This window comes from Lithobates pipiens, unplaced genomic scaffold (assembly GCF_037356315.1).
Source record: "Lithobates pipiens isolate NorthernLeopardFrog02 unplaced genomic scaffold, aLitPip1_a1.2 Scaffold_18, whole genome shotgun sequence".
Classification (NCBI taxonomy): Eukaryota; Metazoa; Chordata; class Amphibia; order Anura; family Ranidae; genus Lithobates; species Lithobates pipiens.
In genome coordinates, this window is record NW_027507758.1 from 273,959,446 (window position 1) to 273,976,840 (window position 17,395).

A 17,395-nucleotide genomic window follows, 5' to 3' on the forward strand; every position below is an offset into this window, starting at 1 on the left:
TATTTTAATTTTGCTATGGAAAAGTAAACTAAATATTGTTTACTGGAGGTACGAAGCATGCTAATTAAAATTACCTTCTTTTCTATATTGAAAATATTATCTACTACGAAGGGGGCATTTGCTTAGAGCTTTTCTTTGCCTATAAACAAAAAGTGCATTGGGGGTTATTTATGAAAGGCAAATCCACTTTGCACTGAAAGTGCAGTTAGAAGTGCAGTCGGTGTAAATCTAAGCCCTTGTACACACGGTCGGAGATTCCGTCGGAATGTTTCCTATCGGACCGTTTTGTCGGATATTTCGACTGTGTGTGGTCTCCAGTGGACTGTTTCCATCGGAATATCCGACGGACCAAGTTTTCCAACTTGCCAGTAAAATTTTCCGACAAAATGCTCCTATCGGACATACTCCGATCATGTGTAGCCTACTCCAACGGACAAAGTGCCACGCATGCTCAGATCAAATTCCTAGGCCAAAGCTATTGGCTACTAGCCTGAACGTAGTCCCGTCTTAACGAAATAACGTCATCACGTTATGTACAATCGGATTTTCCGACAACATAGTCCGACCGCATGTATGCAACATTACTTCCGGACCTCTTCGGGAATTAATCCGTTGGAATTACTCCAACGGATTTGGTTGTCGGAATCTCAGACCGTGTGTACAAGGGCTAATGGGTAGATCTGAAATGAGTGGAAGCTCTGCTGATTTTATCATCCAATCATGTGCAGGCTAAAATGCTGTTTTTTATTTTCCTCGCATGTCCCCCTCGGATCTACAGCGAATTTACTTCCAAGTGCTCTTGCAGTGCAAAGTGGAGTTTCCTTTAGTAAATAACATTGAAACATGCTACCAAAAAGTGGTGGCTGAAGTGGTTGGTATGTGAGTCTGAATCTAGGACAGAGGAAGGGATTGTTTTCATGTGTTCTTATGCCCCGTACACACGATCATATTTTCCGACAACAAATGTTGGGTGTGAGCTTGTTGGCGGAAAGTGCGATCGTGTGTGTGCTCCATCGAACATTTGTTGTCTGACTTTTTGACAACAAATGTTGGCTAGCAAGTTCTCAAATTTTCTCAAAACGAATGTTTATTGTCAGACTTTCCGATCGTGTGTACATCGGACAAAAGTCCATGCATGCTCAGCATCAAGTACGAGATGGAGATATAACTAGCGTTCGTAATGGAGATATCACATATGTCTTGGACATCACTACGTTTGTAAATGTTGGCCAACATTTGTGTGACCGTGTTTATGCAAGACAAATTGAAGCCAACATCCCTTGAACAAAAATCCACGGTTTTGTTGTCGGAAAGTCTGATCGTGTGTACGGAGCATTACTCTGTGTTTAGTTTTCTCCTACAAGTATACAGTATCCAAAACCAAAGCTTGCTTTTTCATTTTGTATTGCATAGTGAGGGTTAGAACGTGTTTCTTTCTTTTTCTTTTTTTGTCATCCGTTGCCCTTTCCGATGTGTGAGTTTCTTCCTAGACAGTTGTCACAGAATTGGTGTCAGTCTTTTTAAGATTTCCCCTCTAATTTTGTTCATTCCTGGTTATATTGGTAATAAGGACAAGGGAATGAATCTCCCCAACAGGGTGGATTTGATTTAAATCAAGTCTACTTAAATCGCAATTTAAATCATGATTTAAGTCATTAGCAAAAAGGCTTGATTTAAATCAAGTCGATTTAACCACTTCAGCCCTGGAAGAATTTACCTCCTTAATGACCAGAGCATTTTTTGCGATACGGCACTGCGTCGCTTTAACTAACAATTGCACAGTCATGTGACGTGGCACCCAAACAAAATTGATGTTCCTTTTTCCTCACAAATAGAGCTTTCTTTTGGTAGTATTTAATTATCTCTGCGATTTTTATTTTTTGCGCTATAAACAAAAAGTCTGACAATTAAAAGAAAAGAAAAAAATATATTTTTTACTTTTTGCTATAATAAATATCCCCCAAAAAAACATTGATTGGTTTGCACAAAAGTTATAGCGTCTACAAAATAGGGGATAGATTTATGGCATTTTTATTATTAATTTGTTTTTATTAGTAATGGCAGCAATCTGTGATTTTTATCGTGACTGCGACATTGCAGCAGACAAATCGGACACTTGTGACACTATTTTGGGACCATTGACATTTGTATAGTGATCAGAGCTACAAATAGCCACTGATTACTTTATAAATGTCACTGACAGGGAAGAGGTTAAACACTAGGGGGCGATCAAGGGATTAAGTGTGTTCCCTCAGTGTGTTCTAACTGTAGGGGGGATGGGCCACCTACAACATGACAGAGATCACTGTTCCCGATGACTGGGAGCAGTAGATCCCTGTGATGTCACTAGGCAGAACAGGGAAATGCCTTGTTTACATGGGCAGCTCCCCGTTCTGCCTCTCCATGTCACGATTGCAGGCCACTGACAGACATCGAGTCCGTGGGACCTGCGGGCATGCTCCTGCGGTGCCAGGTGCCGCTGGCGAGGTGGACACACCCGCTAGCCTGCGATGATGGAGGGACGTACGGGTACGCCCATTTGCGCAGCCGTGCCATTCTGCTGACGTACATCATCGTGCAGCAGTTGGCAAGCAGTTAAATCATAATTTTTAACTGTCTTGGAGCGGCAGCTCTTCAGACCTCCTGTTGACTCGCCGACGCTCCCATTCGCTTAAATGGGACAGCTGGTGATGCGGCAACAACAAGGTGAGGGAAGTGGTGGCAGCAGGTGAGTGGATGACCGCTAACCTGCGCTCCCATGATGGATCTGAAATGACAGGTGCTCTTTAAATGTATGAACTTAGTCTTGCTGGTAGTTAGAATCTTTAATATTTGCAAACAAAATTAAGGTATCAGAACCGATTCAATCGTACAGTTTATAGTGTACATAGATTTGCACATCAATGGGATAAAGGAATGTTGCTGAACTTTGTTTAATTTCATAGATATTTCATAAATAGAAAACTATCTTTTAGATTAGATTTTTGCTCCAAATGCATTTTATTAAAATAAATTTGATAAAAATCAAAAAAATCGATTTAAATAAAAAAAAAAATCTGATTTAAATAAAAAAATATCCTATATATATATATATATTTTTTGTTTTTAAATCATTGATTTATATCCACCCTGCTCCCCAATAGTGTTACACACAGCAGTCAAAACCTGACAATTCTTATAATCCCTCACCACTCTATACACATTTAAAAAAAGTTTTTGCCTTTAGTTATAATCTTAAAGGATAAGTTCACTTTTTAGAAAAAATATATAAATGCTATTTTTTTTGCAGGTAACAAAATGTGCATTTTTTTTTCCTGAAGCCTGTAAAGCAGATAGCTGTTGCAATGCAGGTCTTCTGCAGATATCAGTGTATCTGTGTGCCCGTATATCCCATACTGGTAGGCAGATACACTGACAGGAAGTATATTTCATTGAGAACTACAAGCCGACAGCTGCAAAGAGTGTAGAGGATTGTAGTTCATTCACACACAGAGTGACAGCTAGTACAGAGAGAACTTCTCCCCGTACTGCTGTCATAGGGAGGGAGGGGGATCAGACAGCAGCTGTGCATTGGAAACATCTTAATGTTCCACTCTAAAACTGGATGGAACATGTAATATCCCAAAGGTGAACTTATCCTATAAAAATTGATAGTTTTTTTTTTTTTTCCTAATCATACAGTACAGGACACAGGCTTCTTTTAGTTGGTATGACTGCATTATATGCAGCTACCTTCAGGTGATTGGACATTGGCAAATAGAAAGGCTGCAGGGACCTCTCTCTGTATAACCCCTCCCACTCCCAGCTAGCTTCAGTATTTTTTTGCTAGTGTCCTTAGGTGATTGACCTCATCTACGGAGAAGCATACCTTCTTACCTACAGGTTTTTTCTCTTATACTCTGGCTGATTTCTTCCAAGATGATTCTTCAAAACACAGCCATCATAGCCACTGCAAGTTTTTATGCAGCTTTCAGATCATTTGGCTCCTCAGCAGAACCTTGGAGGTCATGCCTGGTGGAAGATAAGGGGCTGGATTATAATGTTTCCTTCCACTGGATATTGCTGTTGGTGCTTTACAGGTTCAGAGCCATGGTTTGCCTGGTGCAGATCCCAATTTTTGATGACCCCTCTAGGTAAAAGCACACCATGGAGGGAAAAACCAGGATCCCTTTGAAACAAGGAAAACAACATGGGAAGGGAAAACATAAAGTGGGGAAATATAAGAATGGTGTAGGCTCCCTCACAAAAGGCATTGTTATAGGATGCTCTATGACTTATTTAACATTTTGTGTCTAGTTGGTAGACTTTGCTAGGTATGCACTTTTTGTGTAACATTCCCGAAAGGTTTGGAGCGGTGGGTTGCTTCCATTTGCTCGTTATAGTAATTTTTACGGCTATTAAAATATGAGATACTATAGTAATATATTGTGGATGGAATTTATCCAGAGGACAAGCAAAGGGGATGGTGGTGTGAGAATCCCTGTGATCTATGAGATCAAGGTGAAAACAGAGTTCCAGAAACATTTTCTTGCAAGCCCATAGGACGTGGTGATCCGATGGAACATTTTTTTATAAATTTTTTGCTATAAAAAGCTTTTATTAATGATTTTTTATAATGAGAGCATATACTGTATATGGATGCTAATACAGAATAGATCCTCAAGTGGGCACAGTAGGTTTGTTTAGCCGAGAAACAGGTCAACTTTTTCTGTGAGGATAAGTTTTCAAAAAACAACAATCTTTGACAAAATATTATAATTTGCACTAAACTGACTGACAAATAAAATTTTAAGTGTAGCAGGGGATTTTTTTTTTTTCCTACAATTTTTTTATTGATTAAAGAGATGAAGTGATATACAATAACTTGAAAGGTAATGATTATCCTCAAGTAAAAGCTACATTTAAGGAGTGGTATATAGTACCTGGTACAAAGCCAACCTGAGTAGTATTGTAGCTTGGTATACATATAAGGAAAGAATAAAAGGGTGGGGGATAAGAGGGAAGCAGTGATAGGGGAGAAGGCACGGGGTAGAGTAGCACGTTAGTACTTAGTTAGTTAGTCCTAACTCAGGAGGCTCTGCTTAGTCCAAGGGGGGGAGGGGTAGGAGTGTAGAGTCTCTCATGGGGCAGTGCAGCCAGTAGGATGTGGTATTTAGGTGGTGAGTAAAAAGAGCTAAATGGGGCTCTGGGGTCTGATAGCCAAAATTGCCAGTGATTGTAGAATTTGTCTTGTGTCAGCTGTGCTTTGGCAAATAAGAATTCCATCGATAGGTGATTATTGAGTATATCAATGGTGCTGCGGATTTTAGGTGCATCAGCCATTTTCCAGGAATGGGCAATAGAGAGTCGGGCAGCAATTAATATATGAGTGATGATAGGATGATATTTTAGGGGTCAGTTAGAGAGACCAAAGAGAGACATCTGGGGGGTTAAGGTACATTGGGAGTTAGTGATGTCTTGAATAAGGGTGGATATGCCGTCCCAGAGTATTTTCATTAGTGTTTCCCAGTGGGAAATGTTCCTAGAATAAATGGTAGAGGTACGTATTGCTTGGTACCAAGAGTGGGGAGGGATCTGAATTTTGTAGTGTTGTTTCCCAGTAAGCAAAGGATGGTGAGTGCACCTCCTGATTAGGCTTTAGTGGTAACCTATAAAGGTAGGATATTCTACCTACTTTGTCCTTGGGTCTCATGAAGAAATTCAAAATGTCCCTGGTGAGGGTGGTGTGTGAAGCTGAGATGGTTGTGAGAATATGGCAAATTCTTAGATATAGATAAAAGTCTCTATTAGGGATATCAAAGTGGTCCTTTAGCTTGTTGAAGGGCAGGAGATGATTTTGCTGTAATAGATCACCAATCTTTTGGAGACCTTGTGTGGCCCAGCTTTGTAGGGGTAAGTCCGGGGATAGCAGAGACATGGCTAATATTGGAAGTTTCTGTAGCGCTTGAATGTGTAGCCCAGCCGATGCTTGAAGAATTAGCATTAACTGTTGGAAGGTAAAAGCGAGACGGGTGGTATCCCATCCATACGGCAGCTAAAATTGCTGAGGGGTTCTGGGTTATAGCCCCAGTTTCAATCTGGATTCAAGGTTGCAAAGAGTCAGTTTTCCATAGTTTTTTTAGTTTGGTCCAGTATAATTGCCTTGTAGTAAGTCCTAAGATCAGGGACTCCAAGACCCGCATATGCCTTGGGAGTGTTGAGTAGAGAGGATTTGATACGCGGTTTGTGTGCAGCCCAGATAAAGTGATTAATGGTCTTTTGAAGTGTGGCAATATCCATTTTCAGAATTGAAATTAGCAGAGTCCTGAAGAAGTACAAGATGTGCGGTAGTAGAAATATCTTGGATAGGGCTATACGCCCTGCCCAGGAGGCATTAACCGAGAGGAGTGTTTTGGCTGTTTCCTGTAGTTTTTGGCCCAACAGAATAATATTAGTATGAAGAAACATAGCAGAAGGGGAGGTTAGCTGAATACCCAGTGCATGGATGAGTTGGGGGACCAGGAAAAGGGAGAGATGGTTGTAAAAGGGTTCTAGAGTTCCGGGAAAAAGGAGACACCCAGCATGCTGATTTAGAATGATTCAATTTGTACATGGATACGTGACTGAATTGCTGTAGTAGATCACAAAGTGGGGGTATAGATTTCAATGGAACTGTGAGCCAGATGATTATGTCATCAGCATAAAGGCCAATCTCGTCTGAGGTTTGGTCAGCCGATAAACCGGCTATGTCGGGGTGTGATCTTTTGGCTTGTGCTAGTGGTTCAATTACTAGGGCAAATATTAGAGGGGGTAGAGGGCAGCCTTGTTGGGTTCCATTTGTAGTAGGGAAGGGAGTGGACATTATGCCCAACATGAGGACTTTCGCGCTGGGTGTGGAATATAGGCCTAAGATGGCTTGGAGGAGGGGACCTTGGATGCCAAATTTTTGGAGGACCGAGTCCAGGTATAATCAATTGACCCTGTTGAACGGATTCTGCGCATCTAAAGAGATCAGCAGAGAAGGCGTGTGTTGATGCTCTACCCATTGAATAAGATATATAAATCCGTGAGTGCCATCTAAAGGCCTGCCTGAAAGGAATGAAACCTACTTGGTCCGAATGGACGAGATTGGGCATATAAGTTGCTAAACCGGTAGCTAATACTTTTGTGTAAAGCTTAAGATCAGTATTCAGCAGGGATATTGGGTGATAGCGGGGTCTTGGAAGGGTTTACCCGATTTATGGATGGTGGTTATTACCACTTCAAGGGATTCCAACGATATCTCCCCAGTAGATAGAAATCTGTTAAAAACGTTACATAGGTGGGGTACTAATTGGTCAGCAATTGTTTTGTAATATTCATTAACAAAACCTTCTGGTCCCAGGGCTTTGTGTGAAGGGAGATCTGTGATAGCTTTGAGAACCTCTTGGGTGGAAAGCTGAGACAAGGAAATTAATAGGAGTTGGTGCAAGGAATTCATGTATCATCTACTGAGTAGGATGGGGAGAGTGACAAATTATAGAGTTTAGAATAGAGGGATCTAAATTAATTTAGCTATGTTTTTTGGGTTTGTTAATTTATGTCCCTGCTTGTTGAGAAGGAAGGGGATTCTAGTTTGTGTGGCTCTACATTTATACTGCTGGGCTAGGAATTTTCTAGTTTTATTTCCCTGAGAGTACCAGGTCAAGGGAAATCGCTTAAGATATAAAGTCATATCCTTTCTGCAAGTGGGGGCTAAGATCGTTCCTCAGTTTACTCAATTCCTCAGACATCTGACGGATTTATGGGCATTCCAGAGTACAATAGGGCTGCTAATTGTGCCAGTATTGATGGTAAAATAAGAGGATATCTCGGATCTAACTGTTCTCGAACTTCTGCAGCATCAAGGATTGAAGCATTCATATGCCACATAGTATGTCTCGCAGTAGAGGGGAAGGTAGAAATAGTGATGGTTATTGGAGCATGGTCCGATAATGTGATAAGTCCAATTGTGAATCTGGTGATTTTTTGCAGTAGTGCTTTGGATGCCAAGAACAGGTCGTTGCTTGAGTACCGTGTTGACACCTCCAAGAGTCGTACAGATCTTCAGTGGAGAGCAGTGAGGATAGAGCTGTGGACTTCCTACGTTATGTATTAGATGAATCCATCTCGAGATCTATAACTTTGTTAAAGTCCCCATAAAATATAACTTGGTCTCTAGGGTAGTGTTGGATTTTTTGCAGTATATTCTTATAAAAGGATTATAAAAGGATTTGTGGTGGGTGTTGGGGGCGTAAATATTCACAATGATAGGAGGATGATTATTGAAGGTGGCTGATAAAATCAAGTTCTACCTGAGTAATCCTGATCAATATGAGTGAGAGTAAAGGATAGCACTGCGATCATGGCTCCCCTCGCTTTCTTGTCAGCCCGTGCTTGGAAGCAGTGTGGAAACAATTTTTGGGAATATTGGGGGTGTTTGTATTCTGAAAAGTGCGTCTCTTGAATGCAAAGGATGTCTGCCTTCTGGGAAATAGTCCCGCTCCAAAGAAGTGAGTGCTTGAAGGGGCTGCTGAGGCCCTTAGCATTCAGGGAGACTATTGTAAGTGTCAGGGCTTAGATGAGAATGAGTCTGAGTATAGGAGATGTAATGGTACTGAGGTGGACAAGCTTTGACTATTAAGGAGAAAAGAGAGGTTGAGGGTAGGAACAAAGCTGTTGCAAAGACGATGCTATATACAACATAAGCGTGGGTTGAGCAAGACTCTGTGTCATAGGGGTCATGATCTGCACACACCATAATCAGTCAAATCTGATTGAAATTATAACTCAGAAAAAACAGAGTAAATATTTGTGTGTGTGTGTGTATATATATATATATATATATATATATATATATATATATATATATATATATATATATATATATATATATATATATACATACATACATACATACATACATACATACATACATACATATATACATATATATATATATATATATATATATATATATATATACACATATATATATATACACATATATATATATACACACATATATATATATATATATATATATATATATATATATATATATATACACACATATATATATACACACATATATATATACACACATATATATATATATATATATATATATATATATATATATATATATATATATAATTTGAAGCGTGGAGGGAAGAACATAAAAGCCTTCCGCTCCTCCACTACTAAATCAAACATTCAACAAAGGTAGCATCCAGCCTTAGGTACTTATTTCTGTGGTAAAGATGGATATGTGGGTATACTGTAGTCATGGCGGAAGTTGTCAATTGCAAGGATTGTGGATTTTAGATGATGGTTAAACCCCAATTGTTGAGCTGTTTGACATCTTCCTTCGGGGTCAACATGATGTCTTGCTGATTGCGGTAGGTTACTCATAGCTTTGTGGAATAGCCCCATTTGTAGGCTATTTTATGCTCATACAATACCGAGGTGACCAGAGCAAAGGCTTTACGTGCTTGGGAGGTAGCAGCAGAAATGTAATTGTAGAGCAATATTTTGGTAAAGGATTCCGGCAAAGAGTGCAGGGACCTTGCTGCATGCATTATATCTTCTTTGACGTGAAAGAAGTGTATTCTTGCTAGAATGTCTCTGGAGACAGAAGGTTTATGTGGTTTATGGATCCTGTGCATGTGATCAATAAGCCTTTCCTTCATTGTAAGCCTTGGAATAAGTTTCCAAAAAATCTGGTGTAGGTACAGTACTATTTAAGGGGTGGCAAGGGATTTGGTGACCCCCCCCAAATTTGAATATTGTTCTGTCGCAAGCGATCTTCAGGGTTTGCGATTTTTAATCAGAGCATGTGGATAGTATTGGCTTGGTCACCCTGTATGTCCACAATAGCATCATGAGCTTTAGTGGCTTCAGCGAGATTTTGCTCAATATGGTCAATACATTCTTCTACTGAGCTAACTCTGTCTTGTAGTTGATTAATGGATAATTTAAACTCCCTGTGAAGATGAGCCTCTAGGGATAATAGCAAGGCCTTGAGAGAATGTTCCAATGCAGAATTATCAGTGGTAGGGTATGCTGCAAGGGACTGTATGGGTGGTATGTCTGCCGTGGAACTACAGGTTCAATCGCCATATTATTTCTTCATAGGTGGCTGTTTGTCAGGGGAGTGAGCGGGAGAGTCAGCCAGTCTCTTACCTCTATCCCCTGGAGAGCTGGGGTGCCCAGGGAGGCGATCTGCCACGACCTCCATGTCAGAGGGAGTATCTGCATCCCCCTGTTCCGGCCGGTGTTCTGTGTCTCCTTGCACCCGGATGGCGCCATGTTGGTTCCCCTGTTGTGCAAGGTGCATGTAGAAATCAAAGAGCCTGCGGGATCCCTGGTCATGTAAATTTCTTTTGGGTCATAGTTCGGGGGATGCCCAGAGTATAACCCTCCATTCTGGAGGATGCATTCTGGGTATGGGGAGGCTGGAATTGCTTTTCTTTGCTGAGGAGAAGCGGAGCTGAGGATTCAAGCTGCCATCTTCAGCAGTGGCTAGGCCATGCCCCCTGATAGAACATTTGATGTATACATTTAGCCTGAGGGTCATGAGTACAGCGCTGAGATTGCTGTAAATATAGATCCCTTTATGCCAAAAACATGGAGTTTTTCTTTAAGGTATCCCCAGTGCACCCAGTCAAAGGCCTTCTCAGCATTTAATGTTAAGAAGGCAGCAGGTTTATTTCCGGGGGTTTTCATTACTGTGAGAAGGTCTATCATTCTTATAATGCCATCTGGGGCTTGGTTACCTTTTACAAACCCTACCTGGTCCTCATTAATTAGTGAGGGGGTGATAACAGCAAGGTGGTTGGCTATAGTTTTTGCAAATAACTTTAGATCCGTATTAAGGAGTGAAATGGGGCAACAATTTTGTGGGTATAATGGCTCTTTCCCTGGTTTTTGCAATGTGACAATGACAGCTTTAAGCATTTTGTCAGGAAAGGATCCAGAGGTTGCAGCAGCTTGAAATACTTTTTGTAGGTGTGGGACTAGCACTTCTTGGAAGGATTTATAGTATTCTGGGGATAGCCCATCTGCTCCTGGTGACTTATGATTAGGCAAAGATTGAATCACTTTGTTGATTTCATGCTGAGTTATAGTTAATTAAGCACACTCAGAGTGTCTGCGTCTAAAGATGGCAGATGAAGGGAGGCTAGAAAAGTGTGTATGGCCTCCGCTGTGGGTTGGGTGGTTAACCCATCTTTTTTGCAGGTTATAGAGAGCCTGAAAATAGTCTCAGAAAGAGACTATTTCAATATCTTTTGGGTGTAGGAGTTTGGCATTAGAGGCAGGTTTTAGTAAATACGGAATGGCTTGTTTAGTTTGTCTGGATTTCAGTTGAGGAAATAGGAGTTTGCCTGCTTTATTCCCTTCGGAGTAGTGGGAATTTTTGTGTTTCCGTAGTAGTTTTTTCAACATTTAATTCTTAAGGGTCTCTGCTTTTAGAAAATATAAGGTTTGCAGTTTTAGCTCATCTTGAGGCCTAAAATATGCATTTTAAGGTGTTGAAAAGCAAAAACAGCTTTGGCAGCAAAGGGGTTAAATATGGCACAGAAACAAGGATTAGACAAAAAGAAGAGGTGTAAGCCAAGACTTAACAGACTTAAAGCAGTAGTAAACTCTGTGAAAAAAAAAAAGAAGTATTCCAGCCCTCTGCAAGGCAATGGTATAATGTGCTAGTATGCATCTCATACTAATACATTATGAAAAACCTACCTTAAAACAAAGCCCTCCAGCAGCATGTTGTCACCGCTGACAAGGCTTCCATCTTCACCCGATCTTTTTCCAGATTCCTGGTTTCCGGCTGTTTAAATGGCCAAGCCCTGATGATGTCACTCCCACACATGCGCACTCAGTATGCCGTCCCTTGAAAGCAAAGTGCTCATGTGCTGGAGACGTCAACGGCTGTAGAAACAGAGAATATCAGTGGACGTTTAGGTGATATTCTTTGTACCTGGTACAAGTCACCAAGCAATGTTTACTACCCTTTAAACAGAGAGAAAATGTTTATCACTTGCAGGTGAAAAGGTCTTGAAGTAGAAGTTAAATTACAATGCACTTATTGTAAGAGCAAGGTTTAGTGTACGGCAGTACCCAAATGATAAACAAGACTCCCATTTCCTCAGAAAGCATGTAATCTTAGAAATAAATTTGTATATCTCTTCTTTATGTGTATGGTAATGTATATAATTCCACTTGTTTTCTACATCGATCAGCCACAGCATTATGACCACGGACAGGTAAAGTGAATAACATTGATTATCTTGTTACAATGCTATCTGAAATTGGTCGGAATATACTAAGCAGCAACTGAACATGCTGTTCATGAATTTGATGTGTTGAAACCAGAAAAAATGGGCAGAAAAAAAAGGATTTGATTTTGGTAAGAGCCAAATTGTAATGGCTAGATGACTGGGTCAGAGCAGCAGCTCTTGGGGGATGTTCCCAGTCTGTAGTAGTCAGGATCTACCAAAAAGTGGTCCAAGGAAGGAAAAATGTCCAACTGGAAACAGGGCAATGGGTGACCAAGGCTCAATGATGCACGTGGGGAGCAAAGGCTGGCCCATGTAGTCCGACCCAATAGAAGAGTTGGGTGTCTCTACAAGGTGCTGGCTTACAAGTTCTCCAAATACCAATTTAATCAACCATATGTGGGTTGTGCAGAATGATAGGTCTGATCGGTGTATATATTTGCATACTTTAAAGATACATGGAGTGATGTTAATTTATTCTCTTTTTAGGGAGTAATAATTTACCCTAGTTTGTACGGAACCTTCAGGAAACATTATTTTGGAGACGAAACAGTGTCCAGACTTGATCTTTGCTCAATGGACAAGGCAAGACAGCCTGATGGATACTATCACACTGAGGCTTCCATCTTCATTGGTAAATTCTACTACAGTATTATACCTTATACTATGCTGCTAGGTATCGATCAAGGGACAATACTGAGTTTCTTGTATTACAATTGGTGGAAAAATGCAACTAGTATTTGCTGTAAAAAGGACATTGTTGAGCCCTTTTTCCCGGAAAACTAGTTGGAGCTGTTTGGCCGATCAAAATGCTTTAGTATTGTCGGGGGTTTTTCTGGTATAAAATTATTAATTTAATTAATATTAATTAAATCTGCAGCCTGACTTAACGTGAACCCCAAACAGCAGGTGTTTACAAGTCTGAAAACGAAAGATCCTTGAAGGGCTGATTTCCAAAAAACATATAGAAAAGGCTCAATTGCAATCAAAGACACTCAATGCTGATGAACACTGGGAAGATTGGATATTCAAACAGAAACCAACCAGTTTATAACTGAGAAAGACAAAAGTTATTTATTTAGCTGGCAAGAACCAATACTCGTTGCCTGTTCAGCTGTTCTCATTGTTTCTCTGTCATAAAACAAACTGAGTTGGTATACAAAGAATTAAACTTTCTGTGAATTTCTCCGTAGAGGAAAAAATCGGGAGAGGTCAGTTCAAGTGTAATTGATTTTTTTTCACTATTTCAACTAAGAACAATTTTTGAATTTAAAAAATTGTTTAGACTTCAGGGACACAATTGGAACTATATATTATATATATAAATAAATATAAGTTGTTCAAAAACATTTCAATTTATTTATATACAGCGCACCATTCTATATAAAGGACCCAATTATGACAAGAATTATGGTACTGTGTGTATACAGTATATTGTAATACTTAAAATAAAATTAAAATATGTCTTATTATTACTATAATATTAATATACTATATATTATTACTACCTCAAAATTGATCTCTGGATACAGCATGCATTTTTAACAAATGTCCCTTGATTGAATTTATGGTATATTAAAAATTAACATTGCAGGTTATATTATCCAACAGGGAACCCCATTCCTACTATTATGAGGGTATTATATCTAAAATTAACCTATGGGTAAAAATAAAATGTCCCAGATAGGGTTGATCTGATGAGATCCAATTTTCAGAGACTTTAAAGAGGAATTCATGGTCTTTGAGCTCCATCTGGTTAAACAGGTATAGTCAACATCTAAGTAAACATTAGGCGAATCAATAACAATGCTTTTCAATCAAATGTGTGTAAGTATTCTGAACTATACCTTTTAGGCTAGGCCTTATCTAAGGGTATTTTGGGAATAAAAGTGGAAAGATCAGAGAGGAAAGGGATCATCACTTTCTCGACCCAAAGAGGACCGTCTTTCAATCGAAAGATGCTTTCTTAGACACCCGTACTCTCTAGATCTAAACATCCTCTCGATCAGTCAATCAATCTCTTGGAAGCCTTGTGTACTCTCTACAGGTCATCACATAAGCAGCCTTATGAACACCTGAGTGTGGTCCTATATTCCACCACAATTATCTTTGCTGGTAAGGTATTTAATAACCACTCCTGCAAAATTTGTACCTAAATTCTGAATTTATCTGAATTCGTATTTCATTGTTGTGTATGATAGACTGGTGATATTAAACCCGAATCACTGGTGTCATCTCCACTGAAGAAATCAAGAAATTCAGTTGGGCTTTGTCAGTGTAACTAGTGACATAAGCTTGAGCCTTACATTCTGCTGCAGGGAATTTGAGGGGAGGGTCTGACTGGGATGGACCTTGTTGTCTTCCAGTATAGTCCAAATTGTATTCTTAGACGGTGGTGATGATACGTACTGAATGAAAATGAAATATAATTTACCCCAAGTTCCTAGGCCTAAATCTATAGTTGTACTCAATACTGTTGACTCAACATTTATATGTTTGTGTATTGCCGATAAATCAGACGTATATATATATATATATATATATATATATGTGTGTGTGTGTGTGTATGTGTGTATGTGTGTGTATGTGTGTATATATATATATAAAATGTATGTGATTGTTAGTGACTTGATGGTGAATAAATTGGTTTTTCATTGATAATTTTATTGTGAATCTCTTCATAGACTTAAGAGAACTCAGGAAATTAATCAAGTCAATGTGGTTTATATTTAGCAAATTTATTTTATGCTAATTTGTACCCTGGGAGGCTGAAGACACTGTTATACATTAAGTAATTCAATAATTAATATTGCTGTCTTGATTAATTGTTTAAACTCCTTGACAGTATGTTTTGGAAATCAGGTATTCACTTGCTACATTCTTATTCCAGGCCATTCACTCAAAATGTCTAGAGACAGCTAGACAACTAGTACTTTTAGGTGGAGGTCAGCATTGGTAGTCCCTGTAAATTACTCTTTGTGTAAGTTTCCTTTAAACCTAAACTCCAAGCAAATAAGACACACAGATTAATGCAGCTCTATATTGATTAATAATCTATCCCTAAATGTATTACAAGTTAAATATGGTGCCAATCTTTTATTTAACTTTCTGTCACTCTGCTAGGACTGCAAGCGGCTGATATAGAGACAAGCTCATGAGTGTACCACCTTTCAAGGTGGGTGTGGTGGGGAGACCTATAAGTATTTCTTAAAGTGGTGTTCCGCCTGGGGAAAAGAAAATAAGTCAGCAGCTACAAATACTGTAGCTGCTGACTTTTAATATATGGACACTTACCTGTCCAGGGAGCCTGTGATGTCGGCTATCTCCTGGAAGTGTGAAAGGGTACCTGCCCAAAACAGGTATCTGATCCCTCCCCCCTGAAAGGTGTCAAAGGTGGCACCAGGGAGGGGGGGGGGGCAAATAAGCAGATGATCTACTTTTGAGTGCAACAGAGAAAAATCTGATCTTTTCTACTGGTAGGTAGAGGTTTGTGGTGTGTCAGAATTGCATAAATCTCAGAACTGAATGGGCAAAAATGCAAATCTTAGTGGCAGGGAAAACATATCCCTTACATGACTTCCATCTGTTTATTTAGATACCTGCTTGAAGTTCAGATTTAAATTGGTAATAAACCCAAAAGCAAACATTTATGATATTGCGGCTTACCAATTATTAAATGTGGTGGCTGCATTCGTTTTTTTTCGGGGGGGTTTTTTAGACACACTTTCCTGGTGATCTGGCCAGTAAGTCTGTTATTTTTCAACAGAACAAGTGGTCCTGCAGATGTAGCAGTTAGAGGGTTGAGACAAATTAAATTAATTTTCATTCTCATCGGAGTAGTTCACTATGCTACTCTGGGGGGTGGCCAGGGTTTTTTTCTTATATTTTCTTTTTCTTTCTATTGCTTATAAGAGTGACAATCACTGGTATAACCAATAGATTTAGCTGTCATGAATGGCTTTCATTCATGACATCTTGCTTACTATTGTGATCTGTGATTGGCTACAGCTAATCGCATGGTGCAGGATGCTGTGACTGGCACCATGTGATAGCTGTGGGCCAATCACAGGATCACAATAGTAAGCAAAACAGTCATGAATGGAAGCCATTCGTGACTGTTTTATTGTCACTGTAATCATGTGATTTCTGTGACCAATCATAGCAATCACATGATACCCAGCCCTCATAGTGGCCGGTAACCGAGTGCCGCGATCCGTTGTGCCATTGCTCATGTGCACCATGATGTACCAGTATGTTACAGGGTCTGATTATATCATATTAAGAATACATCCCTCACATTTTGTAAATATTTCATTATATTCTTTCATGTGATAACACTGAAGAAATTACACTTTGCTACAATGTAAAGTAGTGAGTGTACAGCTTGTATAACAGTGTAAATTTGCTGTCCCCTCAAAATAACTCCGCACACAGCCATTAATGTCTAAACCACTGGCAACAAAAGTGAGTAAGTGAAAATGTCCAAATTGGGCCCAATTAGCCATTTTCCCTCCCCAGTGTCATGTGACTCGTTAGTGTTACAAGGTCTCTGGTGTGAATGGGGAGCAGGTGTGTTCAATTTGGGGTTATCGCTCTCACTCTCTAATTTTGATTATGGCTTACAGCTAGTGAAAACCCAAAATTCAGTATCTCAGAAATGTTGAATATTCCATAAGACCAACAAAAAAAAAAGAAAAAAAAAAGTGGTTTTAATACTGAGATGTTGTCTTACTGAAAAGTATGTCCATGTACAGTATAGTATGCACTCAATACTTGGTCAGGGCTCCTTTTGCATACATTACTGCATCAATGTGGTATGACATGGGGGCAATCAGCCTGTGGCACTGCTGAGATGTTATGGAAGCCCAGGTTGCATTGATAGCAGCCTTCCACTCATCTACATTGTTGGCTCTGGGGCCTCTTATCTTCCTCTTGATAATACACAGATTCTTTATGGGGTTTAGGTCAGGCGAGTTTGCTGGACAATCAGTCAGTGTTTCCATGATTATTAAACCAGATATTGGTACTTTAGGAAGTGCGGGCAGGTGCCAAGTCCTGCTGGAAAATGAAATCGGCATCTCCCTAAAGCTGGTCAGCAAATGGAACAAAGAAAGTGC

At 39.7% G+C, this 17,395-nt stretch overlaps 1 protein-coding gene across 3 annotated transcripts in view; it reads left to right on the forward strand.

Annotated features, from left to right (window-relative positions):
• LOC143987868 (A-kinase anchor protein 7-like) overlaps positions 1-17,395 on the forward strand; it is a 38,954-nt gene that overhangs the window by 16,730 nt on the left and 4,829 nt on the right. For 2 of the 3 annotated variants that reach the window (XM_077487016.1, XM_077487014.1), the window contains exon 6: positions 12,768-12,912. In XM_077487016.1, coding sequence (XP_077343142.1) covers positions 12,768-12,912 — 145 coding nt within the window. Of the gene's footprint in view, positions 1-12,767; positions 12,913-13,158; positions 13,580-17,395 lie in introns of those variants that run through there. The other variant, XM_077487015.1, reaches the window with a different exon arrangement.